The sequence below is a fragment of the Pseudorasbora parva genome, chromosome 17 (genome assembly GCF_024679245.1).
Source record: "Pseudorasbora parva isolate DD20220531a chromosome 17, ASM2467924v1, whole genome shotgun sequence".
Taxonomy (NCBI): Eukaryota; Metazoa; Chordata; class Actinopteri; order Cypriniformes; family Gobionidae; genus Pseudorasbora; species Pseudorasbora parva.
This window is the reverse complement of record NC_090188.1, coordinates 3,075,094-3,102,886: the sequence shown is the minus strand read 5'-3', so window position 1 is coordinate 3,102,886 and position 27,793 is coordinate 3,075,094. Positions and strand designations below refer to the sequence as shown.

At 40.0% G+C, this 27,793-nt stretch overlaps 1 protein-coding gene across 1 annotated transcript; it reads left to right on the top strand.

Moving 5' to 3' along the window:
• The first annotated feature begins 788 nt into the window (after positions 1–788).
• Positions 789–27,050, top strand: gpr137ba (G protein-coupled receptor 137Ba). The gene is made up of 7 exons (XM_067420987.1): positions 789–1,399; positions 8,979–9,028; positions 9,125–9,347; positions 12,007–12,156; positions 13,476–13,604; positions 13,713–13,834; positions 26,574–27,050. The coding sequence occupies exons 1-7, from the start codon at positions 1,049–1,051 to the stop codon at positions 26,677–26,679; spliced, it is 1,131 nt and encodes a 376-aa protein (XP_067277088.1). The 5' UTR covers positions 789–1,048; the 3' UTR covers positions 26,680–27,050.
• The last annotated feature ends 743 nt before the right edge of the window (positions 27,051–27,793 follow it).

The following is a 27,793-nucleotide window of genomic DNA, read 5'->3' as shown; positions in this document are numbered from 1 at the left end:
ACAGCAACACGGGGCATCGCACATCCATATTGCGTCATTTAATTACTGTATTTGCATTACTGTAAGGGTAGGTTTAGGGTTGGGGTAGATGTTGACACACTGTAAAAAAAAAAAATCAGGTCTCCAATTGAAAATTTTCCAAATTTAATTTCTGTGAATTAAATTGCATCAATTCATAGAATTTCAATTCGGCCAACTAAAAAATGTAGATGTGATCAGTCACCGGAAAATTTTCAATTGGAAACCTAATTTTCTTTTTTACAGCACATTAATAGATCACAATCTAGTAAGTAGCAAATTTATGTATTGTTATTTTATTAAGAGATTTTGCCTCACATTGCTGTCACGACTCTTCTATTCTAAACGAATTAAAATATTTAAGCTTTAGGGCCAACTGAAGGAAAATACAAAAAAGTAGCACACCTGTAAAAAAAATGCAGGTCTGCAATTTAAAATTTTCTACAATTTAATTTTTCAGTTGGCAAAATTGAATTTCTGTGAATTAAATTGCATCAATTCACAGAATTTCAATTCGGCAAACTGAAAAATTTAGATGCGATCAGTCACTGGAAAATTTTCAATTGGAGACTTTTTTTTTTTTTACAGTGTAGTTGCAATTGCCTCTATAAAATGCAAAATTGTTTGATTATGTAAAGGAAACAGTGCTTCATGTGCAGATACTGCCTGTGAGTGACAGCCACATTAGGAAGAGAGAGAAACACCAGCATCCCGTGGGAAGCTGGAGCAGAGGGTTAAAGGTACAGTAGCGCACGTCAGCACCGCGTCAGAGAGCCATCTCCCTCCCTCCTGCTTTCACTGCCCGCTGCACAATGAGCCTTCCTGCCAGCTGAATGCGGCTCACGCAGGAGGAAGTGCAGCCTGCTTTCTTTTCCTCTTTCGTTCTCATTTCCTTCCCCTAAATCCCAACGCATTTAGTCAGTCTCTCAAGCTCGCTCTCTGCAGACGGCTGGTCGTGACATTGGCTCTATTGGGATTTTAACAGGAGAAGGAGGAGCTACAGAAGCCGGCAGACGAGGAAAGGAGACCCATGGAGGACGAGTCTCTGCCTCCTCTGCCCACCTTCAGCCCAGCCGTGCCTCCGTATGTGAAGCTGGGTCTGACTGTGGCTTACACCGTCTTCTACTCGCTGCTCTTTGGCTTCGTGTACGCGCAGCTGTGGCTGGTTCTGCGTTACAGACACAAACGCTTCAGCTATCAGACTGTGTTTCTGTTCTTGTGTCTGCTGTGGGCGGCTTTGCGCGCACTGCTCTTCTCCTTTTATTTCAGAAACTGTGTGACGGCCAACACACTCGGACCTTTCTCCTTCTGGCTGCTCTACTGCTTTCCCGTCTGCCTGCAGTTCTTCACGCTCAGCCTCATGAACCTGTACTTCGCACAGGTGAGTTAGACACACCTTCATACTGTGGTAAACCGGAGAGACTGCAGGTCACATGTACGTTTATGCGAGTGGGTTACACTATGAAAAAGTATTTTGCACATTGTAAATTGTAAGCGAGACGAGATGTTCTGTCTTACAACTGTTCTAGGTCTGATTATGGATAATTCCTTCTAAAGAGAAATTATCTATTTTAATATTTCATCAAAATTTACTCTTAAAATGTTCCTTTTTGCTTAATGTCTCTCCTTATTTATCAAACCACCTCCTGTGTTATTTAGTATCTATTATAGTTTAACTGGTTTGATGTTGACAATGTGCCTTTGCTTTAAATTGATTATATATATATAGTTAAGCTAGAAATTTCATTTTTCAGGTCCATGCTCAAAAAGTGAATAAATGGATTATGACCACTGCATAAATATAATTTAGTGACATAAAATCCCCAAAATATTAAAAAAAAATATTGTTGAACATTATATATATATATATATATATATATATATATATATATAATAAAAGTTTGTGTTAACATAATATGTATATATATAAATAGTATAAATACATACACATTCATATTTATAAAATTTATATATAATTTATATTATATATAAATATAAATAATTTATATATAACTGTAAAAAATAGACATGCATATGTGTGTATGTATATATACCATTTATATATAATTAATTAGATTTTATATATATATATATATATATATATATATATATATATATATATATATATATATATATATATATATATATATATATATATATATATATATTCATAATTAATTTAAAATATTTAAAAACATCTAGTGCAGAGATGCCCAAACTAGGGCCCGCGGGCCAAAGTTGGCCCGTGGAAACCTTTGATTTGGCCCACCGAGGTCCGAGAGAGAGAGCCTACATTTTGAAATGATAAACGCTCAAACATTATAATAAGCATGCATGTTTATTTTCCGTCAGTGAAACAACTCACTGCAGCCTGTAAAACAATTAAACAATTATCAGTAAATAATGGTAACCCAAAGAGTATAAGAAAATTAATTATTAGTTAAAAAAAGATTTGTAGATAGATTCCTAGCCTTTTCCCCCTTAAAGATGCGTCCTATGCCGGTCTGCGCTTTGAGATGAATGTGGGACATGAGCTGGATAGACACCTTTTCTAATATCTTTGTCTTCGTGATGTTGCAAAGCAACACTTGTTGTAAAAGGGCTGAAGAGTGAATTTTATCTTCCACAGGGCCAAGACATTTAGGCTATGTTTGATTATGCACCGCTAGAAAAAGCGAAAGTAAAACCGCTGGGTGCACGTGAACTGCGCTATTCAAATAAACTTCACGCGCCTCAAATCTAATAACAAGCACAAACATAAAATTTATTAAAATAAAATTTGTCAAAAGGTATTCGTCCTACAGTCTTTACCATTGATGTGAATGGGTATAATATACTTAATTATACGCAAACGAAAGGAAGAAGCATTAATATTTTCCTGTGAAAATGAGTGCGACGCGAGTGATCGATTTGAGAAAAGAAACCAGATGTCCATCAAATCGGGTGACCAGAACGCAAAACAGAATTAAAAAGCTGGCAGATCTTAAATTGGGCTCAGCCCACCTCTCTCATCCAGGGCTGCAATGTTACATCTGCGAATTTATTTCCTTTTTAAAAAAAGTTTTGTGCTTTTACTCCTGTGGTAATATTCACGTAAAACAGCATTCATACCAAACACTGGGTTAATGACGAAGATAGAGCTTTAAGTAGAAAATAGTTTTTATGTAAAGAGATAAATTAAAATAAAAAGTGCACAACTCTTCTTAAGTGGAAGGAAGTTACCTTTTTTCCCCATCACGTGGAACCTAGTGCGGGTGAGTCCTTATTTGGGTTAATAAAATAATGAAATTATAGTTTTTAAGTAGAAAATAGTATTTATGTAAAGAGATATAATTTACTATACTCTGTATTTTATCTTTTTATAAAAATAAAAATAAACGACGATATCATCGTCCATTGCGATGTTTTACTGTAAACATTGTCAACTGCCAATTTAGGGGATATCGCCCAACCCTATTTGCAAACAGTCTGTTCCTTTTTTAAAAGAGTAAAATATCCGTCAACATTATGAATCTGGATCATTGTGTATTTGACATTGAACCGTATTTTACATTGAACACTTGGGGATTGTTGCCCATTTAATTGGTCATTAAAATGCAACACTTTACAAATAAAACTGGATTAGTTAATCAGATTACATTTGTTTTATATTTATTGTAAACATTATGAAATGAATAAACCCATAGCAACTTTAATGTAGGCCTAATACAGTTTGATTTATGATTTTTTTTTTTATTACTTTCGGCCCACGTCTCTCAATCAAGTTTGATTTTTGGCCCTTCATAGGAAAAAGTTTGGGCACCCCTGATCTAGTGGCAACCTAATTCACTAAAGTGTTTTCTAAATTTTTATGTAATTTAAAAAAAATATTAATTACAATATTTAAATTTTGTATAAATCATAAATAAATAATAAATGTAACAATTATCGAATAAAAATAATTAAATCATATAAATAATAATAATTATAATATTAAACAATTATAATATTAAGTTGTATAAAATGTATAATATAAAATAATAATTAACCCATCTGGTACTCATGTTTCAGTCAGATTAAATGATTGTACAATATTTTAGTTCAATAATATTTTTTATTTAATATATTGGGGGATTTTATGACACTAAATTATATTTATGCAGTGGACATAATCCATTTATTCACTGGACCTGGAAATGAAATTTCTAGCTTAAATGGTCATAAATCTGCACAGACTTAAAGGAATAGTTCACCCAAAAATAAAAATTCTGCCATAGTTTACTCACCGTTCTGCTGCACAAAGATATTTGGAAGAATATTGGTAACCAAGCAGATCTCGGCAGTCATTGACAATCATAGTATTTGTTTTTCCTACTATGGTCAATGGGGCCTGAGATTTGTTTGGTTACCAGCATTCTTCCAAATATCTTCAAAATTTGGAATATGCATCACATCAAAAAGCATAAGGATGTTTAAAAAACTGGCCAACCATCCAATCTAGCCTCTTTAAGAGCCTTGTTATTATTGATTATTATTCACACACACACTAGCGCTCATGTCAGTTCAGTTCAGATTCACATGTATTGAAAACTTCTCAGAATTAATGTTGTTCGAATGATGTTGCCGTATAAAACTATACTTCCTGTTTTATTGTGATTAAAGCTGCATATGCAAATGAATCATATGTGTGGGAGTACAGCGTGAGTAAAAGAGAGAAGTGAAATCATTCACTGCGGTCTGATGCATTTACACTACACTGTAAAACACTACAGTAAAACCTGTGGATTATTTACAGTGAAAATCACCATACCTAACAACTGATTCAGATTTAACAGAACAAAACATGCGTTCTTACTTTTGACATGTAGTATATACGGGTAAGAACAGTTAAAGTCCCCATGAAATCAAAATTTTAGTTTTTTGGCTTTTAGTATTAATATGTGAGCCTTACTGTTATCTATAAGCGAGTGTGCTCCAAAACAATGACAAAATTCACATTTACATACAGTCTTACTTCCACCAATAAGGATCAATGATTTTGATGACATCACTGCACTACAGCTTCTCATCAGATTTTCTATCCAATCAAATGCTCTCTAGAATCGGAACATTATAAACAGAACGGCTGAAATCGCTCAATTGTTCACACATTTATTATTTTATACATGGTGAATGGCACATAATGCAATTTTTTAAAGCGATATGGAGGAGATTCACAGGAAACATTGGCTTTACCAAGCTCAACAGCTGAGCTGTGATGTAAACAAAATGCTATTGGCTAATTTAAAAAAGGAGAGGAGCTGCTCGATATGCCCGACCCTGTCTTCCTGTTTCAGTGGAAATTACGTTCACTCATTCACACATTGAATAAGGCACTTCAGTGGGCCTTTAAGAAATATACAAACTTGATTCCAAAAAAGTTGGGACACTGTACAAATTGCGAATAAAAACAGAATGCAATGCTGTCGAAGTTTCAAATTTCAATATTTTATACAGAATACAACATAGATGACATATCAAATGTTTAAACTGAGAAAATGTATAATTTTAAAGGGAAAATAAGTTGATTTTAAATTTTCATGGCATCAACACATGAAGTTGGGACAACCACAAAAAGTTGGGACAAGGCCATGTTTACCGCTGTGTGTCATCCCCTCTTCCTTTTATAACAGTCTGCAAACGTCTGGGGGCTGATTAGACAAGTTGCTGAAGTTTAGGAATAGGAATGTTGTCCCATTCTTGTATAATACAGGCTTCTAGTTGCTCAACTGTCTTAGGTCTTCTTTGTCGCATCTTCCTCTTTATGATGCACCAAATGTTTTCTATGGGTGAAAGATCTGGACTGTAGGCTGGCCATTTCAGTGCCGGATCCTTCTTCTACGCAGCCATGATGTTGTAATTGATGCAGTGTGTGGTCTGGCATTGTCTTGTTGGAAAATGCGAGGTCTTCCCTGAAAGAGACGACGTCAGGATGGAGCAGATGTTGTTCTAGAACTTGGATACACCTTTCAGCATTGATGGCCTTTCCAGATGTGTGAGCTGCCCATGCCACACACACTCATGAACCCCAGACCATCAGAGATGCAGCTTCTGAACTGAGTGCTGAGAACAGCTTGGGTTGTCCTTGTCCTCTTTAGTCCGGATGACATGGCATCCCAGTTTTCCAAAAATAACCTTAAATTTTGATTCGTCTGCCCACAGAACAGTTTTCCACTTTGCCATAGTCCATTTTAAATGAGCCTTGGCCCAGAGAAAACGCCTGCGCTTCTGGATCAAGTTTAGATATGGCGTCTTTTTTCACCTATAGAGCACGGTTGATTGTGTTCACCGACAACTTTTCACTGACAAATCACTAGATTGTGTTTTCTGGGAGTATTCCTGAGCCTGTGTTGTGATGTCCATTACAGTATCATTCCTGAATGTTCTGCAGTTGAGTCTAAAGGCCCGAAGATCACGGGCATCCAGTATGGTTTTCCGGTCTTGACCCATCCACACAGAGATTGTTCCAGATTCTCTGAATCTTTGGATGATATTATGCACTGTAGATGATGATAACTTCAAACTCTTTGCAATTTTTCTCTGAGAAACTCCTTTCTGATATCGCTCCACTGTTTTTCGCTGCAGCATTGGGGGAATTGGTGATCCTCTGCCCATCTTGACTTCTGAGAGACACTGCCACTCTGAGAGGCTCTTTTTATACCCAATCATGTTGCCAATTGACCTAATAAGTTGCAAATTGGTCCTCCAGCTTTTCCTTATATGTACATTTAACTTTTCTGGCCTCTTATTGCTACCTGTCCCAACTTTTTGGGAATGTGTAGCTCTCATGAAATCCAAAATGAACCAATATTTGGCATGCCATTTAAAAATGTCTCACTTTCAACATATGATAAGTTATATACAGTGCCCTCCACAATTATTGGCACCCCTGTTTAAGATGTGGTCGTGGACTTCTAAAAATTCTCCCTTTTTTTAAAACAACATAGAACCCAAATGCAAAAAAAGAGAAAAATCCAACTTTTCATTTAAGCACATTACTTTGGTGGTAAAAAAAATCACACATTTAGGGAAAAGAAAATTTGAAATCACGTGTACCACAATTATTGGCACCCCTAACAATTCCTCTGAAAAATGTAATTTATTTTTTTCTAAATATATTTTTCTGTAGTTGCTGAAGTTGGTTAGGGTATCTAGGAAATTTTAATTAGTAATTCATGAGTTCCTGCTTCCCTGGGGTATAAATATGATGTGACACAGAGGCCTAATTCTCTTACCCATTTGTCAACATAGCAAAGACAAGAAAACACACCATTCAAGAAAGGCAGATGTGTGTCGACCTTCATAAGTCAGGCAATGGCTACAAGAAAATAGCCACTCGCCTTAACTTCCCCGTATCTATAGTCAGAGGAATCATTAAGAAGTTTAAAACAACTAAACAGTGACAAACAAGGCTGGAAGAGGTCCCAAGTTTATCTTGCCACAACGCATAGTGAGGAAGATGGTAAGTGAAGTAAAAAAATGTCCTAAGCTCACCGTCACAGAATTGCATCAAAAAGTGGAATCTTGGGGTCACAAAGTCTCCAAAACAACCATCAGGCGCTCTCTACATGCCAACAAGCTGTTTGGGAGGCATGTAAGGAAAAAGCCTTTTCTCACTAACACTCACAAGCGTAAACGTCTGGAGTTTGCTAAGTGGTAATGGGACTTCAACTGGGATCATGTGCTTTGGTCAGATGAGACTAAGATTGAGCTTTTGGCAACAGACAATCTAAGTGTGTCTGGCGTAAAGCAAAAGATTAGTATGCCGTAAAGCACCTCATGCCCACCGTGAAGTATGGTGGAGGATCTCTGATGCTGTGGGCCTGTTTCTCTTCCAAAGGCCCTGGGAACCTTGTTAGGTTGCATGGCATTATGAATGCTTTGAACTACCAGGACATTTTAAATAAAAACCTGATGGCCTCTGCCAGAAAGCTGAAGATGGGTCGTCATCACCAGGATAATGATCCAAAACATGTGGCAAAATCTACACAAAAATGGTTCAGCAGTCACAAACTCAAGGTCCTCCCATGGCCATCTCATTACCCAGACCTCAACCCAATCGAAAACCTGTGGGGCGAGCTAAAGAAGAGAGTGCATAAGAGACAACCCAGGACACTATGATCTAGATTGTGCAAAGAAGAATAGTCAAAGATCCCTCTCTCTGTGTTCTCCAATCTTGTGAAATGTTATAGGAGAAGATTAAGTGAGCTCTTGTTGGCAAAAGGGGGTGGAACAAAGTATTAACATCAGGGGTGCCAATAATTGTGGGACATATGATTTCAAGGTTTTTTTTTCTTTCCAAATCTGTGATTTTTTTTACCACCAAAGTAATGTACTTAAACGAAAGGTAGGATTTTTCTCTATTTTTGCATTTGGGTTCTATGTTGTTTATAAAAAAAGGAGAATTTTTACAAGTCCACGACCACATCTTAAACAGGGCTGCAAATAATTGTGGAGGGCACTGTATATTATATTGTAAATAAAATATAAGTTTATGAGAGTTGTAAAATTATTGCATTCCTTTTTTATTCACAATTTGTACAGTGTTTCAACTTTTTTGGAATCGGGTTTGTACTGTTGACACAGTTTTTTACAGTGCATTTTTTTAATAAAAGAGCTTTTGAAGAATGAACTGGGTCATTTATTTTTACACCTGTAATTTATAAGAGTCAGATCGGGTTGAAGTAACAACTGTACATTTTCACTTTTTACAACATATAATGAAACTTTAGTCCCTCAAAATCAGATCATATGTGATAAGAGCATGTTGACAAGACAATGTTTATAATGGAGGCGAGCAGTAAACCTGACAATCTTGTTAATGTTATGTTCAACGTGAGGTGTGACCTGAATGTTATGATCCTAAATGTGTTATTCTTGGCCTTAAAAATGCTTTTTGCATGTGATATTTACACCAACTTACAGCTTGTTTTCTGGGACAGGTCATTTTCAAGGCAAAGTCTAAATATTCCCCAGAACTTCACAAGTACAGGTAAATATGGATCCATAAAATGATCACCTGAAACTTCTGTACTTCTAAAAGTACAGTTTGTTTATTATTTTTAATGATAAATATCTTTATCGTCAGGCTGCCGCTGTACCTGCTCTTCCTGTGCATCAGCATCATCTTCCTGCTGGTGAATTTGACCTGCGCGCTGCTGGTGAAGATGACGAAGGCTGACACAGAGACTGTAGTGCTGGTGCGCGTGGCCATCAATGACACTCTGTTTGTCCTCTGTGCCGTCTCACTCTCAGTGTGTCTCTACAAGATCGCCAAGATGTCTTTGGCCAACATCTACCTGGAGTCCAAGGTGATGAAACACAAATACATATGACAAAACTAAACAGATGACAGCTGTGATGCACTACTATACCAAGGCCGAAACCATGTCTTGAACATCGGGGGGCTCTTATTGGGATGTATTGGTCTTATTGGTTAATTTTAATTAATTAAATAATTACAGAATTTAAATGGATTTAAGGAAATAAAGAAAAATAATTAAGAACTAAAATTTCCAGGTCTGTTATGAACTACAAATATGCACACATTCACTCTTATTTGTATGTCTAATATGTAAAAAATTAAAATTGGGTGCGTCTCTATCCGCTCCCTAGTTCAGTAGTCAGGGCACTGAGCAGCACACAAGTCAATGGGCTGACTGTTTCTTGTCACATCAAATTCAGATTTACATGAATCATGTAAATAATAGCATATTTTCAATTCAAAACTGAGAAATTTCATAAAAATGTTGAGTCGTTTGCATCACTGGATATTACTGTCGGCCGCTAAGTGTTTCAATCGTGAAACACTTGTCAAATATTAAATGTTTCGTTTCTTACATCTTACGACACACTCATTCAACGCTATAACTAAAGTGTTGCGTTGGAATTTGCACTAACAGTAAGCCCCGCCTTCTTTGATTTGATTGGCCATGTCACTATTGACAGTGACAAGCGCTCAACCAGCCTAAAAATGTAACATTTAAAACGTTTTGTTCCCTAACAACAAACAGAGCGGTGCGTAATGCAGAGCAGCATTAACCATATCAAATATTCGGGGGTAGGATGTGTGTGTGTGTGTTTGGGGGTCTTTCCCTCAATGTCTATGGTGGTTAAAAAGTACATTTACTCATTCAAAAATGTAGTCAAGTAGAGAGTAAAAGTTGCTAATATCTTTGATACTACTACAAAGTAGCCAAAAATATACTTAAAGCTACACTTTGTAACTTTTTTAGTTTATTCTTAGCTAAAAACACAAAATATGTGTGCTTATTAATGTATATTTACTTCTTTCAAGTAATAAAGTATTCTCGTAAGTTTATAATATGCCATTGAAAATACATATGGGTGAGGGGTTTGAATGCCGGTCGCCATGTTGCCCCTCCATCTTGACAGTACAGTAGCCAAAGAGGGACATACCCGTAAATTCAAGCTTTGCCTTTCGCGTTTTAACACTCGATGGCACCGTGTCGAATGTGAAGAGGGGGATTGCCATGTTAATCTTGGACTAAATCAGCCACCGTAGGAGTTAAAACGAAATCAGAATTGAGAGGAACAGAAACTAATATTCACTGGATGGTCATATAGCTTTACACCGCTAGATGGGGAAAATATCACACAGTGTAGCTTTAAGTATCGTAAGTACAGTAACTAATTACATTTACTCCAATATTTTACACCACTGCTTTGAGAAATATTTTATTAATGTTACCAGAATAACGTTTGTTCATAACTCCCTTGCCAGAATATTTGCTAAAGTATCCGTTCCCACCTGGTGGAGTGACCTGCCGATCTCAATTCGTGCTGCCGAGTCTGTAGGCATTTTTAAAAAACATCTTAAGACACATCTCTTCCAATTGCACCTGACCAATAGAGAATAGCACTTAACGATCCATTAATTTTTGTTTGTTTGTCCAAAAAAAACAACAACAACAAAAAACTGTGTACTGTGCTAAATTAACTGAGACTGAGGCCTTGTCTGTTTCGTTGCTTCTATTACTCTCCCCTTTTTTGTAAGTCGCTTTGGATAAAAGCGTCTGCTAAATGATTAAATGTAAATGTTATATGTAAAGTACTGAGGACAGTCCCTGTTAGCTGGGTTGCACATTTTTGAATCCTAGAATCCACGAACAAACGAATTAACAGGCAAAGCATTTTAACGGGTTAACCAGAAGGAAACGGCCTCGTTTTAAAAAGATAGTATGGAAAAGCATTTACAGTGTATTTTCCATACACTTTCCCATGAAAGCTTGTTTCCGCCACAGAATAAAACATTTTTAAAGATAATTGTGACTTTTTATCTCACAATTGAGAGTTATATAGTCAGAATTGTGGGTTAACATCTTGCAATTCTGACTTCTTTTCTAATAATTTTGAGAAATTGCATAATTGTGAGCTATAAAGTCCAAATCTGAGAGAAAACATTTAGTTGAGTTTACATCGAACATTTCTGACTCTAAAACTCGCAATTTAGACTTTATACTACGCAATTCTGAGATAAAACGTCAGAATTGTACGATAAAAAGTCGCAATTACCCTTTTTTTATTATGTGGCGGAAACAAGCGTCTTTCTTTCCAGACATTTGTTGTCCTTTAACACTGTGCCAGTCTTCCCAAGTCCCCTGTATGCCCATCTAAAAAAGACGAATTGCAGTTTTTTAACCCCTTACACTTTTTTTAATGCATTTTCCATTAATCAGTCAAAACGCATTACATACAGGGTTGCAAAGGCACATTGTCAAACATCAAACCTGTTAAAAAAGATTTTTCAATGTCATTCTCTTCAAACTCATTGTGTACATCTATAACAACAAAGGTTTTTTTTAACCCCCCTATAGAGTGGAATAGATCCTAAAGCCAATGTGAACCCCTGTTCAGAAGACTGTATTTTTTATCCATTGTAAAATGAATAGGATGATGTTTTGTACCAAGAATTGCGTGTGAATGTGACGTCTCATCTCGTCTGTCCAGGGAACCTCAGTGTGTCAGGTGACTGTGATCGGAGCGACGGTGATCCTGCTGTACTCGTCTCGGGCGTGCTACAACTTAGTGGTGCTGGCACTGACAAAAATCAAGAACATCAACTCATTCGACTACGACTGGTACAACGTATCAGACCAAGTACGTGCCAAAAAACCATAACAGAAAGGTACAGAATGTTTCAGGTTCAATGCAAATTAAACTGTGATAATATTCAGCTGTATCAAATGACAATTACCACAGAAAAGAGCATAACAATTGTGGTTACAATAATGCACGTAAATTTACCCAACGTTCAAGAGGATCTTTAGTACTTTTGTTTTCATGATGATGTATTAACCTTATAAAGCCTACTGTGTCATATTTGATACCATGGGCGTCTGAACCATTGTGTGTGTGTGGGACAAGACCCACCCACTTATTATTTGCTTCCGACGCCCATGTTTGATACACACATTTCTAAGGCCTCTTACATGATCTGATAAACCTGTCGCACCTCCAGTCCTTCTGTCGTCTGATTGATAGTTTAGACTGTTTTGTCAAGTTAAAGTCTTTTAGTATAATTGTACAAACATCCACCTTGTTATAAATGTAAGAAATATAACTTTATACAGATCAGGCATAACATTATGACATGTAAAGTGAATAACACTGATGATCTCTATCACGCCACCTGTTAGTGGGTGGGATATATTAGGCGGCAAGTGAACATTTGGTCCTCAAAGTTGATTAGTGTTAGAAACAGGAAACATGGGCAAGCGTAAGGATTTGAGCGAGTTTGACTCGGGCCAAATTGTGTGGGCTGATGGCCGAGTGTGTGTGTGTCTTACCTGAGGAACACATGGCCCCAGGATGCACTATGGGAAGAAGGCGAGCCGGCGGAGGCAGTGTGATGCTTTGGGCAATGTTCTGCTGGGAAACCTTGGGTCCTCCATCCATGTGGATGTTACTTTGACACGCTCCACCTACCTAAGCATTGCTGAGACCATGTTCAGCCTTTCATGGAAACGGTATTCTGGTGGCTGTGGCTCTTCCAGCAGGATAATGCTCCTGACACAAAGCACAAATGCTTCAGGAATGGTTTGAGGAGCACAACAACCAGTTTGAGGCGTTGACTCGGCCTCCAAATTCCCCAGATCTCAATCCAAACGAGCATCTGTGGGATGTGCTGAACAAACAAGTCCGATCCATGGAGGCCCCACCTCGCAACTTACAGGACTTAAAGGATCTGCTGCTAACATCTTGGTGCCAGAAACCACAGCACACCTTCAGGGGTTTAAGTGGAGTCCATCCCTCAAAGGGGCAGGTGGACATAATGTTATGCCTGATCAGTATATATAATTTTTCTATATAATTTTTTTTGTTATTAAAGTTATATTTTTACTATTATTTCACATGTCAGGGTTGATGAAAAGGTCTTGATGAATTTGGTAATATTGCTGATTTCTTTAATTCTACAGGCAGATCTGAAGTCGACGTTGGGCGATGCTGGTTATGTGGTTTTTGGGGTGATCCTGTTTGTTTGGGAGCTGCTGCCCACTTCCCTGGTGGTCTTCTTTTTCAGAGTCCGTAAGCCGGCTCAGGATCGGGTATGACATTTATCATTTTTAAATGGTATAACCGATGTGACACTGAAGACAGATGTTCACAGATGTTGAATAGCCCTGATGTTAGACTCTCGTCTCTCTGGCTTATAGAGCGCAGCAGTGATCCCTGGGCACATGTTCTCATCACGAGCTTATTTCTTTGACAACCCGCGCCGTTATGACAGCGATGACGACCTCGCATGGAGTATCATCCCACAAAACATTCAAGCCAGGTACCAGTCAAGTCTTTTAAAAGCCATATGAAAACAAAAGTCATCAGATTTACGTTTCAATTGCACATTCCTGGTCTTATTGTAAAATATTAATCTTTATAAAATTACACAATTTAGCTTTGAATTCAATGTAAAGTTGTGTTTCTCTAATTTGACTGATGTCAGACAACATCAAACATTTCATGAATTAGCCCTCTGGTGCTCTTCGGTCACTTTTAAATTAGATTTTTTTAATTGTAATTAGGGGTGTCCCCGACTAAGGATTTACACATTCGAATCCGAATTTTCGAATCTCTTTATGGTCGACCAAAAGTCGAATCATCTGTGTGTGTGTGTAAACCATAGACTGGAAAAAAAATAAACGGTATAAACTGGTTGGGAAGGGCAGGACACTAGTCAGCAGGAGGCTAAGGAGTGTTTACTTTACACACGGCACACAGCCACCACTTTTAATAAAGTGATCAAAAGTAGGCAACACCACACATTCGTAAATTAACCGTTCTCTCATAACTTTTAAAAGCCGCGAACGAAACACAGAACATCACACAAATATATAAAAGAACATTTTGATAAATAAACCTAAAAAAATACCTGCCTAGAGAGGAAAAGAACACTGAGTGCGTTTATATGCCCGTTCTTAAGCCGATTGTGCCTAAAGGGGATCTCACACCGGACTGAAGCTCAGCGCCGTGTCTCAGGATCTCACACCGGACTGAAGCTCAGCGCCGTGTCTCAGGATCTCACACCGGACTGAAGCTCAGCGCCGTGTCTCAGGATCTCACACCGGACTGAAGCTCAGTGCCGTGTCTCAGGATCTCACACCGGACTGAAGCTCAGCGCCGTGTCTCAGGGATCTCACACCGGACTGAAGCTCAGCGCCGTGTCTCAGGATCTCACACCGGACTGAAGCTCAGCGCCGTGTCTCAGGATCTCACACCGGACTGAAGCTCAGCGCCGTGTCTCAGGATCTCACACCGGACTGAAGCTCAGCGCCGTGTCTCAGGGATCTCACACCGGACTGAAGCTCAGCGCCGTGTCTCAGGGATCTCACACCGGACTGAAGCTCAGCGCCGTGTCTCAGGGATCTCACACCGGACTGAAGCTCAGCGCCGTGTCTCAGGATCTCACACCGGACTGAAGCTCAGCGCCGTGTCTCAGGGATCTCACACCGGACTGAAGCTCAGCGCCGTGTCTCAGGATCTCACACCGGACTGAAGCTCAGCGCCGTGTCTCAGGGATCTCACACCGGACTGAAGCTCAGCGCCGTGTCTCAGGATCTCACACCGGACTGAAGCTCAGCGCCGTGTCTCAGGATCTCACACCGGACTGAAGCTCAGCGCCGTGTCTCAGGATCTCACATCGGACTGAAGCTCAGCGCCGTGTCTCAGGATCTCACACCGGACTGAAGCTCAGCACCGTGTCTCAGGATCTCACACCGGACTGAAGCTCAGCGCCGTGTCTCAGGGATCTCACACCGGACTGAAGCTCAGCGCCGTGTCTCAGGATCTCACACCGGACTGAAGCTCAGCGCCGTGTCTCAGGGATCTCACACCGGACTGAAGCTCAGCGCCGTGTCTCAGGGATCTCACACCGGACTGAAGCTCAGCGCCGTGTCTCAGGATCTCACATCGGACTGAAGCTCAGCGCCGTGTCTCAGGATCTCACACCGGACTGAAGCTCAGCACCGTGTCTCAGGATCTCACACCGGACTGAAGCTCAGCGCCGTGTCTCAGGGATCTCACACCGGACTGAAGCTCAGCGCCGTGTCTCAGGATCTCACACCGGACTGAAGCTCAGCGCCGTGTCTCAGGGATCTCACACCGGACTGAAGCTCAGCGCCGTGTCTCAGGGATCTCACACCGGACTGAAGCTCAGCGCCGTGTCTCAGGATCTCACACCGGACTGAAGCTCAGCGCCGTGTCTCAGGATCTCACACCGGACTGAAGCTCAGCGCCGTGTCTCAGGGATCTCACACCGGACTGAAGCTCAGCGCCGTGTCTCGGGTATCTCACACCGGACTGAAGCTCAGCGCCGTGTCTCAGGATCTCACACCGGACTGAAGTTTAGCGCCGTGTCTCAGGGATCTCACACCGGACTGAAGCTCAGCGCCATGTCTCAGGGATCTCACACCGGACTGAAGCTCAGCGCCGTGTCTCGGGTATCTCACACCGGACTGAAGCTCAGCGCCGTGTCTCAGGGATCTCACACCGGACTGAAGCTCAGCGCCGTGTCTCAGGGATCTCACACCGGACTGAAGCTCAGCGCCGTGTCTCAGGATCTCACACCGGACTGAAGCTCAGCGCCGTGTCTCAGGATCTCACACCGGACTGAAGCTCAGCGCCGTGTCTCAGGGATCTCACACCGGACTGAAGCTCAGCGCCGTGTCTCAGGGATCTCACACCGGACTGAAGCTCAGCGCCGTGTCTCAGGATCTCACACCGGACTGAAGCTCAGCGCCGTGTCTCAGGGATCTCACACCGGACTGAAGCTCAGCGCCGTGTCTCAGGATCTCACACCGGACTGAAGCTCAGCGCCGTGTCTCAGGGATCTCACACCGGACTGAAGCTCAGCGCCGTGTCTCAGGATCTCACACCGGACTGAAGCTCAGCGCCATGTCTCAGGGATCTCACACCGGACTGAAGCTCAGCGCCGTGTCTCGGGTATCTCACACCGGACTGAAGCTCAGCGCCGTGTCTCAGGATCTCACACCGGACTGAAGCTCAGCGCCGTGTCTCAGGGATCTCACACCGGACTGAAGCTCAGCGCCATGTCTCAGGGATCTCACACCGGACTGAAGCTCAGCGCCGTGTCTCGGGTATCTCACACCGGACTGAAGCTCAGCGCCGTGTCTCAGGGATCTCACACCGGACTGAAGCTCAGCGCCGTGTCTCAGGGATCTCACACCGGACTGAAGCTCAGCGCCGTGTCTCAGGATCTCACACCGGACTGAAGCTCAGCGCCGTGTCTCAGGATCTCACACCGGACTGAAGCTCAGCGCCGTGTCTCAGGGATCTCACACCGGACTGAAGCTCAGCGCCGTGTCTCAGGGATCTCACACCGGACTGAAGCTCAGCGCCGTGTCTCAGGATCTCACACCGGACTGAAGCTCAGCGCCGTGTCTCAGGGATCTCACACCGGACTGAAGCTCAGCGCCGTGTCTCAGGATCTCACACCGGACTGAAGCTCAGCGCCGTGTCTCAGGGATCTCACACCAGGCAGACGTGAACATTATATACCCCCGAGCTCAATTTTGAATCGACTTCTGACAGAAGAGCTGCACGATGAGTGTATCTTGTAGCACAGGATGAAATCAGTATGTACATTCACGATTTGAGGGAAATATACATTTATCCCCGCGGACAGGCGTCGAATGCCGCCGTCGGTGTATGTGTTCGAATTTTAAAGGCGCGGGGCGTCCGGTGCGAAGCTCAGTGCCCTTAAAGGGCGATCGCTCAGCGCCGCGACACGTCTTTATAACACTAATATTGAGCACACCCATATTGCCAAAATGGTATGATCCTCGTTTCATAACACCCGCGAAGATTCGACCATGAGATCAGTGGTCGAATCCGGTCCTGCATATCGATGCATCGAATCTTTGACTATTAGGGGTCACCCCTAATTGTAACTCATCTGGGGTGTATTTCCCAAAAGCATCATTAGCTAACTATAGTCGCAAGTTCTGTCGTTATCAGCAAAGTTTAACCAGTCTGTGTTTCCCGAAACCATCGTTACAGCGAACTTTCGCAAACAGCATCGCAAACTTGTGTGGTTGCAACGCAGATCTCGAGCTGTGGTTAGAAACTGAGTTTCTCGTTTGCATGACATGTGGGCTTTAAAAATCCTTTTCTTGAGCAAAATAAGCAAGCTGACATTTAGTACAATCTATATCTTTTATTTCAAATACATACAAATGTAATTTATGTCTTTTATTTTGTCAAGAGATTTAAAGCACCTTTTTTGAAGAGTGCGCATGTGCGGCCGTGCTCTAGTACGTAAGAACGAGCCTATGATTGAATCAGGAAATAAAGCAAAATAGCTGAGAAAAATAAGATTTATAATTCATAGCAAAAAATCTAGCATGAATTCGATCTCAAACTAATTCATTAAAAGCAGTTATTACTTCACCACCTGCGTGACTTCATTAAAGCCGCACTTGGCTACTTTTGCTCTCGGGGTCCCCCTACAGTTTGGAAAAAATAATGTCCTCAACTACTGTCGTAAGCTCTGTCATCCTACATCAGGGGACGCCATCGCGCGTGCATTTGTTGACATGACAACCCAGATAGCCCTGAACTAGTGATGCGCGGGTCGTCTCATAACCCGCGGACCCCGTATGTTTATTTAATGGTCGTGGGTGCGGGGCGGGTTGTAAAAATATATACAGTGGTGCGGGGCGGGCCAAATAACTTCATAAAAGCGTCCCGCGGGTCGGTGCAGCACTAACAGTTCCCCTGAACACTGCAGGAGGAGTTCAGAGTTCTTCTGGCGTCGCGTGTGAAATGTCTTCATCCCAGGTACAGTCAGTGCCATATGCTTCAGCATGTCATATGAATATAATTTCATGGGTTTTATTTTTTTCAAACGCCAAATAATCACGATGCTCAAGTTTACAAGCCAGTGTCATTATAGTAGTCTATTGGTTAGTGTTTTACAGAATCTATATGATACTTCAGTTCAATGTTTGAGTGGTCGGTAATCACCGTAACAAGCAGGACAGCATCGGTCGGGCATGCCTCCTTCAGCTCACGCCGACGAGCAAACGCTGGTCACATGTTGATCCTCGTCCTGCCTTTAATCACATCACTTTTTCGTTTCCTCTTATTGCTTTCCTCCAACAAAACCTTTTCTTTCTTATTTGTCTCTGCTGCTTCGGACATGACTATATTATCCGACGAACAAAGTTGGGCTCGCACGTCCGAATGTAAGGAAGTGTGGGTGGTGGTGGAAGTGACGTAAATGCCGTAAAGCAGTCGAATTTTGTAGTTCTTTTTTTTCTCGGGTTACTACCCGAAACCCGAAGTTTAAAAGTACGATTAAAAACGATACGGCTTCCGGTTTGAGCGATGACGGCGTAGGTCGCAAACTGGGAGAGCTCTGTTGAAATCCTTTCTAAATTAGACTACTCTATATTTTACTATTACAATTAACTTGAGTAAGCCTGTGTGAAAGTGTATTTAAGATGGGGAAGCCGTCCAAAAAGCAAAACCAACCCACAGAAGGCTCTTCAGAGGATAGCCACGATGCCGGAATCCAAGCTAATCAAAATGAACCGCATGCTGCTAACAACGCGCCGCTAACCCTAGCAGACATGGAGAAACTCCTCAACTCAATGGAGGACCGCATAATAGCCAAATTGTCTGTCCAACTTTCTGCTGACCGTGCAACGATTGATAGGCATGACCAGACCACCCAACACATGGAAACATCCCTTAACGATATGGAATCCAGGCTACTGACCCTCGAAGCTACCTGCACGACCCTGTCTAGAGAAAACGAGGCCCTCAAACTCAAGACGGACGATCTGGAAAATAGATCGAGGCGCAACAATATCCGTGTTATTGGCCTACCTGAAAAAGTTGAGGGATCGCATCCAACGACTTTCATGGAGGTATTCCTGTCTGAGACCTTTGGTGCAGAGGCCTTCTCTTCACCTCCATCCGTTGACAGAGCGCATAGAGTTTTGGCCACTTCGCGCAAGAAACAGGATGTCCCGCCGCGCCCGTTCATTGCACGGATCCACCGTTATCAGGACAAAGAGCGCATCCTGAAATTGGCCAGAGAGTCTACTGGGCCACTCTCCTTTCGCGGCTCTGAGATACACATCTTCCCCGACTACAGCGCGGAGGTTTCCAAAAAAAGAGCAGCGTACTACACAGTGAAGTCGCAGTTGAGAGATGCTGGATTTGGATATCGGATGTTTTTCCCTGCCAAACTTCAAGTCACAGACAAAAACGGTCAGAAATTAACCTTTTCCTCTCCTGAAGAAGTTTCAGCTTTCCTTCTAAACAATCGGCCAGGTAATCCTCCTACTCCCACTACTTGAAAATGAAACATTAATGAAACATTAATCTTGACGCTGACAGAACTACTCCGAATTAAGAGCGGACTTCCTGTTACTGGGGTATTTTGTGTCTTTAATCACCCCGTGATGTTCGAGCTTGAAGTCAGTCACTCTCCGTTTTACTCGTTAATCTACTGAGACAGACGCACTTCCTTACGGCCTTCCTCCGCTCTCGTTCGAGTGCACCCACTTCAAGTGCGCTCGCGCGCTCTCACGCAGTTACTATCACTAGCCCAAAGTCCACTGGCAGATGGAAATGTTGGTTCTTATTCGATACTCTGCTCCTTACACATCTCTTCACGTTTGCTAAAGCTGAACTGTCTATTACACATACATATTCACTTATTTTGAGGGCTGCAGCTTTCAATTGTTCCAATTCTCTTTATTGTACACACAGTGTCTTTGCACAAGTGACATACTAAAATATGCAATAGTCTTAATTGTTTTGTTCTTTTGTATAACAGAGTTCTAATGTAAGTTAGGAGTTCTCTAAGATGGTAGCTTTGAGTTCTTTTCGTGTTCCCTGTCCCCATCCAGATGCCCTTTTCTCCGTTTTTTTTTTTTTTTTTTTTTTTCCTTTTTTTTTTTTCCCTTTTTTTTTTTTTTTTTTTCTCTTCTCTTCCTTCTTCTTTTCCTCCCCCTCCATTCCCTTCCCATGCCGCTGCATATTTACACCCCCATCATTTAATGTATGATGGCATCTAAACCTAATTACAACCAAAACCGGCCCATTCACTTTGTCTCCCTAAATACCAAGGGGATGAATACCTGGTTGAAAAGGCAAAAAATAACATCCTATCTACAACAATTAAAATCAGACATAGCCTTTCTACAGGAAACCCATCTTAAGAATGACCATATAAACTATCTCAAAAGAGGCTGGGTTGGACAAGTGTTCCACTCCAAGTTTAACTTTAAGGCCAGAGGGACAGCAATCCTTGTGCATAAAGACATTCCTTTTCAAGCTGAAGAAGTGATTGCTGATAAAAATGGGAGATATGTTATTGTAGCAGGCCGGCTTTTCACCAGTTTGGTCATTTTGATGAACGTGTACGCTCCAAACTATGATGATTACAACTTTTTTAATAAACTATTCTCCGCTATCCCCTGTGACAATAACTATAATTTAATAATAGGGGGAGACTTTAACTGCGTACTCAACACAACGCTAGATAGATCATCAAACAAGATCCTTCCCCTCACTAAATCTGCGAAAGTTATCAATGATTTTATAGCTCACAATGGTGTCTCGGACATTTGGAGATTTAAATTTAATAATCAACAAGTATTTTCCTTCTTCTCTAATGTCCATCACACCTACACTCGCATCGACTACTTTCTTTTAGATGATAGACTACTGGGTTGTGTTAGCTCTTGCTCTTATCATAGTATTACGGTCTCAGACCATGGAGCGATCTCATTTCACATAGCACTACCTAATTGTCTTAGGCCATCCCGCAATTGGAGGCTTAATCCCCTCCTCTTATCCGACGAACAATTTGTAAATCACGTTTCCTCCCAAATTAACTTTTTTATTGAAACTAACACCTCCCCAGAAGTTTCCCAGTCAATTTTTTGGGAAACTCTCAAGGCTTATTTACGGGGGCAAATAATTGAATACTCTTCCAGGAAAAAAAAATCAAGATACTCCAAATTTAATGATATCTCGCGTGCTATTGCTGAGATTGATAATCAATATTCCTCCTCTCCTTCCCCAACACTTTTCAAAGAGAGACTCAGATTACAGACAGAATATGATTTACTCTCTACAGATAAAGCCACTTATTTACTCACTAAAGTGAGTTCTAAATTTTACGAATCAGGGGACAAGGCTGGCAGGATACTCGCCCAACAAGCTCGCCAAGCCCAATCATCTCGCCTTATCCCCAAGATTTATAGCCAAACTGGGGAGATTGTATCAGACTACTTAGAAATTAACAACAACTTCAAACAATACTACAGTAAATTATACAGCTCTGAATGTGATGGTAACCCCTCACAGCCCAATTTCCTTGATAACCTTCACTTTCCTTCTATTCCAGCTGAACAAAAAACACCACTGGAGGGTGCGATCTCCAAGACAGAGATTCTAAAAGCTATTAATTCTTTGAAAGGCAACAAGACACCTGGTCCTGATGGGTATTCTTCCGAATTTTACAAAAAATTTGCACCTATTTTATGCCCTTTGCTCCAAGCCATGTTCAATGAATCTCTGTCAGCCGGACAGCTCCCTCCTACTCTTCGACAAGCTGCTATAATTCTACTTCCAAAAGGGGGAAAAGATCCGCTTCAGTGCTCCTCCTATCGCCCTATCTCTCTGCTGAATACGGATTATAAAATTCTATCCAAGATTCTGGCGACTAGATTAGAGACAGTTATCCCTCAAATTATTGCAGCAGACCAAACAGGCTTCATCTTAAATAGGCACTCCAGCTCAAATTTTAGAAGACTCCTTAATATTGTTTATTCCCCCCCATCTCGCTCCCCGGAAATGGTTATATCCCTTGACGCTGAAAAGGCGTTTGATCGGGTGGAATGGCATTATCTGTTTGCAACCTTAAGGAAATTCGGTTTTGGAGACCTCTTCATCTCCTGGATAAAACTCCTCTATTCTCATCCTACTGCCACAGTAATTACTAATGGACAGCAATCAGAGTACTTCTCTCTAGGCAGAGGCACTCGTCAAGGCTGTAGTCTGTCTCCTTTACTTTTCGCCATTGCCATTGAGCCACTGGCCATCGCTCTTAGACAATCTGGGGACTTCCGGGGCATAGAACGTTGGGGCCTTACACATAAACTATCCCTTTATGCAGACGACATTCTTTTATATGTCTCAGACCCACTGAGCTCGGTTCCGTCCATTCTCAATATTCTGACTCAATTTGGAAACCTCTCTGGCTATAAAATTAATTTCGAAAAAAGCGAAATGTTCCCTCTCAATCAGTCAGCTACTTTAATACCAGCTGCACATTTCCCATTTAGAATTGTCAATAAAGGCTTCAAATATCTCGGGGTAGAGATTACTCCTGCTTTCTCCTCCCTCTTTACAAAAATTTTTAACGTTTTGTTTGAAAAATGTAAAAAAGACATGGCTAGATGGATGAATCTCCCGCTGTCCCTAGCAGGACGAATTAACCTTATCAAAATGATCATGTTACCAAAATTTCTGTACCTCTTCCAAAATATTCCCATCCTGATCAAAAAAGCATTTTTCAATTCGTTGGAGAGTAATATATCCTCTTTTATCTGGAACGGTAAACCGCCCAGAATCAAAAGAAGCACCCTGCAAAGACCTAAAAAGTTGGCTGGTCTAGCTCTCCCCAACTTTATTTTTTATTATTGGGCTTGTAATATAAAGACTATACTACACTGGCTGGGAGGAGAGAGCCCTAATGGGAATGAAGCCTGGATACGGATGGAGTTTGCCTCTAGCTCATCTGATCTAGCCGCCATACTTTGTGCCCCTTCTCCCCCCCCCTCGAAGCCAATTGCTAATCCGGTGGTCTATCACTCTATTAGAATCTGGTCTCAATTCAGAAGACACTTTAAGTTGCAAACGATGTCGGTGCACTCTCCCATTAAAAATAATTATAATTTCCCACCTTCTCTCACAGACTCTACCTTTGGAACTTGGGCTTCTAAGGGTATTAATTCTATCTCAAGTCTTTATGTAGATGGCAAGTTTGGATCTTTCGCCCAACTTTCTCAACTTTTTGATTTACCCTCGTCCCATTTCTTTAGATTTCTCCAAATTAAACACTTTGTCCAGAAAAATATAACTTCCTTCCCAGACTTTCCAGCGAACAACACTGTCGACCAGATTCTTTCGCTAACCCCTTCACGTAAAGGCCTAATCTCGACTCTCTATAACTGTATAAGCAATGTCTCCCCACATTCTTTGCAAGATATCAGGAGTCTGTGGGAGAACGATCTCGGTAAGGAACTTACAGATGATAACTGGAAGGCTGTGCTTGACTCAATTTATACTTCCTCTCCTTGTGCCAGGCACAACGTGATTCAACTTAAAATAGTTTTAAGAGTACACTTAACTAAGACAAAGCTGGTGAAAATCTTTCCTAATGTCGATCCCTCATGCCCTCGCTGTAAAGGTCAACCAGCAGATTGTATACACATGTTTTGGTCATGCCCTAGACTTAACACATTTTGGGCCAACATTTTTGGTGCCTACAATATTATGCTTCAAAAAAACATTACCCCCAACCCTGTAAGTGCCCTGTTTGGTTTTATCCCTGAAATTCACCCCAAAAAATGTCCCCTAATAGCATTCACTTCCTTGATTGCCAGGCGCCTCATCCTGCTTTCATGGAAGGAACAAGCACCCCCTAGTTTCACAAGATGGATTAGAGATGTAATGCATTTTCTAAAACTTGAGAAGACCAGATATACCCTTAGAGGCTCTATCCAAACATTTAGGAAGGTCTGGTCCCCCTTTTTAGAATTCTACGAGAGCTTGCAAACTCCATTAAATAAGGATGACTAAGGTGTTATCATCAGAGTTAAGCGACTGCTCCCCCCCCTCCCCCCTGCTCCCCTCCCCTTTCCTTTCCTCCCCCTTATTATTATTTATTTATTTATTTATTTTATTATTTATTTTATTTTATATTATTATTATTTTTTGTTTTATTTATTTATTTATTATTTTACTTATTTATTTATTTATTTTATTATTATTGTTAGTTTTCTTATAAACGTTGATGTCTAGATTTATTTAGATAGCTTATTTTCAGTATTATTATTAGTATAAGTTACTGTCCTCCATTCATTCTATTACTGGTCTGGTATTCATTTATCTTGTTAGTTTACGCTACTTTGTAAATGCCTTTTCTTTAATCCTTAGTTGGACAAGAACTTTAATGGTCAATCATTCTTAGGCCAATCTGGATTTAAAGGGACAACTGGGAGGGTTGGGTGGGTTGGGTTGGTGGGGTATCTTTCATACTAGTTAACATTTGTATTATACAGCCACAACATTTTTGTATGCTTAAGATTCACTATGTGCTGCTGAAAATTCCACATTCAAGTGAAAAAATCCAATAAAAACTGTTAAACGAAAAAAAAAACGATACAGACCCCATCAGGCTATGGCAGACGTGTCATTCAACCTATTGTAAGTCGATTTATCCTCACAAGAGTCTTAAAAAATATATTATGAAGGTTGAAAAGTTACCTAGTGCTGCTTTAACCAACGTGATTTGCGACCATACGGTTTTGGGGACACAGTCGTGACTAGCTAGTTGATTTCTTCAGCGATGCATCATATCGTACTGTGGTAGTTAAGCGGTGAGTTACGTGGGTGTACGGCAAACGCACCCCAGAATGGTACAGAACGATGGTACAAAATCAATGTGAACATACAAAACTTAGACATGACTGGAAAAGGCTAAATGGCCTCAAAAAACAGTGACACTCGTAACCATAGACCACTATAAGAAATGAATGGGAAACACATCCACAAATCAGCCATGATAAAGCATCTTTACATTTTGATGTTATGCCTTCTCTGTGTTCAGGCTTGACTGTTATAATGCAAAAACGGACACTTTTATCTGTAAAATTTGAACCACTGAATTTGTGAAAGCGAATTTGTATAAGCGCAATAAAATGGACAGAAAATTGGCTGTCAAATATTATAGGTTGTATTTTTAAACAGAATATGTTGAAATCTGAGAGGTGAATATGGATTATTATTTTAATAATGAAAATGTGTGTTTTGAATCTAAACACTCACATCTCAAATATACAACCATGTTTGAATTTCAGCCCATAAAAACGCAAGCATGGTTAATGCAATGCATATTTTTTTTACAGTGTAATATTTGTATTATTTTATATAGAAATACATGGTGCATATTTTAAAGGGTGAATGATCTTTAGTACGATAAAAATCTCCTTGTAATGCAAAATATTATCGACTAAAATATAATATTTAGGTTCATCAAGGTGTTCGGTCACTTTTGACCAGGAGGAGTACACTGTAAAAAATTTTTTTGGGTTTTTTGTTGGTTTAACTTAAAAAAGTAAGTAACCTGGTTGCCTTAAAATTTTGAGTTTATTGAAATTAAAAATTTGAGTTGATACAATGAAGGAAATTTGTTTAATAAATAGAAACTCAAAATATTATTGTATCTGAACCACATACAAAATTTGATAAATCATGAAAATAGCACAATTTGGCATGTTTCACTGCGTCATCAGAAATAAAACACACACAATTACCCAATATGCTCACAAAATCTTTTAATAATATTTTAATAAAGGTTGTCGAATTTCAAAAAAAATTAATTGTATTAACGCAAATTTTTAATGAACTCAAAATGTTAAGGCAACCAGGTAACTTTTTTTCTTAATAATTATTTGCAGTGTAAAAAAAAGTCACAGCCTGAAATTTTTAAGTACAATTGACTTGGATGTTTAAGTTATTTCAACTTAGATTATGTTAAACTGACTTAAAAAAAATAAGTTGCATCTTGTATGACTATAATGTAAAAAAAGTTTAACATTTCTTAACTTATTTTGATGAGTTAAAACAATGTAAAAACACATGTTGTCATAACTTATTGAACATATGATTTTTTACAGTGTATGAGTGTGACCACCAGAGGGTTCATTTGACCAGAACCGTTTAATTCATTGCCTATTTCTCTTCATTCACAGCCTCACGCCGGACAGCTATGATTGGAGCTCCAGGAATAACAGTTTCACCGCTTACGTGGAAGGAGACGAGTCTCATCTCGCACCGGAGGAGTTAAACCCCTACTAGCACTTTCCTAATGAGGAGTCTGATTATTTTGCACATTCCCCGTCAGTCATGGATAATAGTACATACCACAGATTTTTTTTAATCTATATTTATTAGGGTATCTCCTTTATAATACAACAATTGGGCTCTGGAAGCAAATCTACCAATCATCAGATTCTTACCGATAATGTGCCGTTTTCAAGTCCTCGTCTGAGTGAAGCGCTGCGTTATGTTTCCGTAGATGTAAATGTGATTTCAAAAAACACTACCCACAATCCTGAGGAGAGATCAATCAGAGATTACCATCGAAATGGTTCCGCCCCCTCTCCCATGATGCATTGCAAATTAATTAATCGAGTCGGCCTCCCGACAGTCCACATGCTTGTACATTTAATCGCATCCCAAAAAAGTTTGTTTACATAATTTATGTGTGTGTACTGTGTATAATTATTATGTATATCAAAATACACACACATGCATGTATATATATTTAATAAAAATGTGTAATATTTATATATAAAATAAATTATATATATATATATATATATATATATATATATATATATATATATATATATATATATATATATATATATATATATATATACTGTTTAAACATGCAAATATTTCTTAAATATATTATGCATAATAAATACAATATGCATTCAAGTGTGTATGTGTGTATTGTTATATACATAATAATTATACACAGTACACACACACATATTATGTAGAAAACTTTTATTTCGGACGCGATTAATCGATTTGACAGCACTATTTTTAGACTACTTTAAATATAAACCTAAAATGTGTTTAAGTCAACTTTAAGTCAATAGTTTTATATTGCAAATCTGTTTTTGCAATGCCTTATGGGAAAAGTAGTTAATTGCCTCATTAAATTAGTATAATTTCTTATACCTTTGTCTTTTCATCCTATAAAGAAAATGAATGGGACTGAAAAAGTGTCCATTTATAATAGCGTTCAATTTTTACACTGTCTAAGAATATATGAATTAATATATTATGTATACTAGATAAGTATGCTAACATTCCTTGTTTTGCTGCTCTATAAACAAAATCAGCATCTTTATTTCAGCTCTGTTCAGATCTGGGACACAAACCTGTTTAACAAATC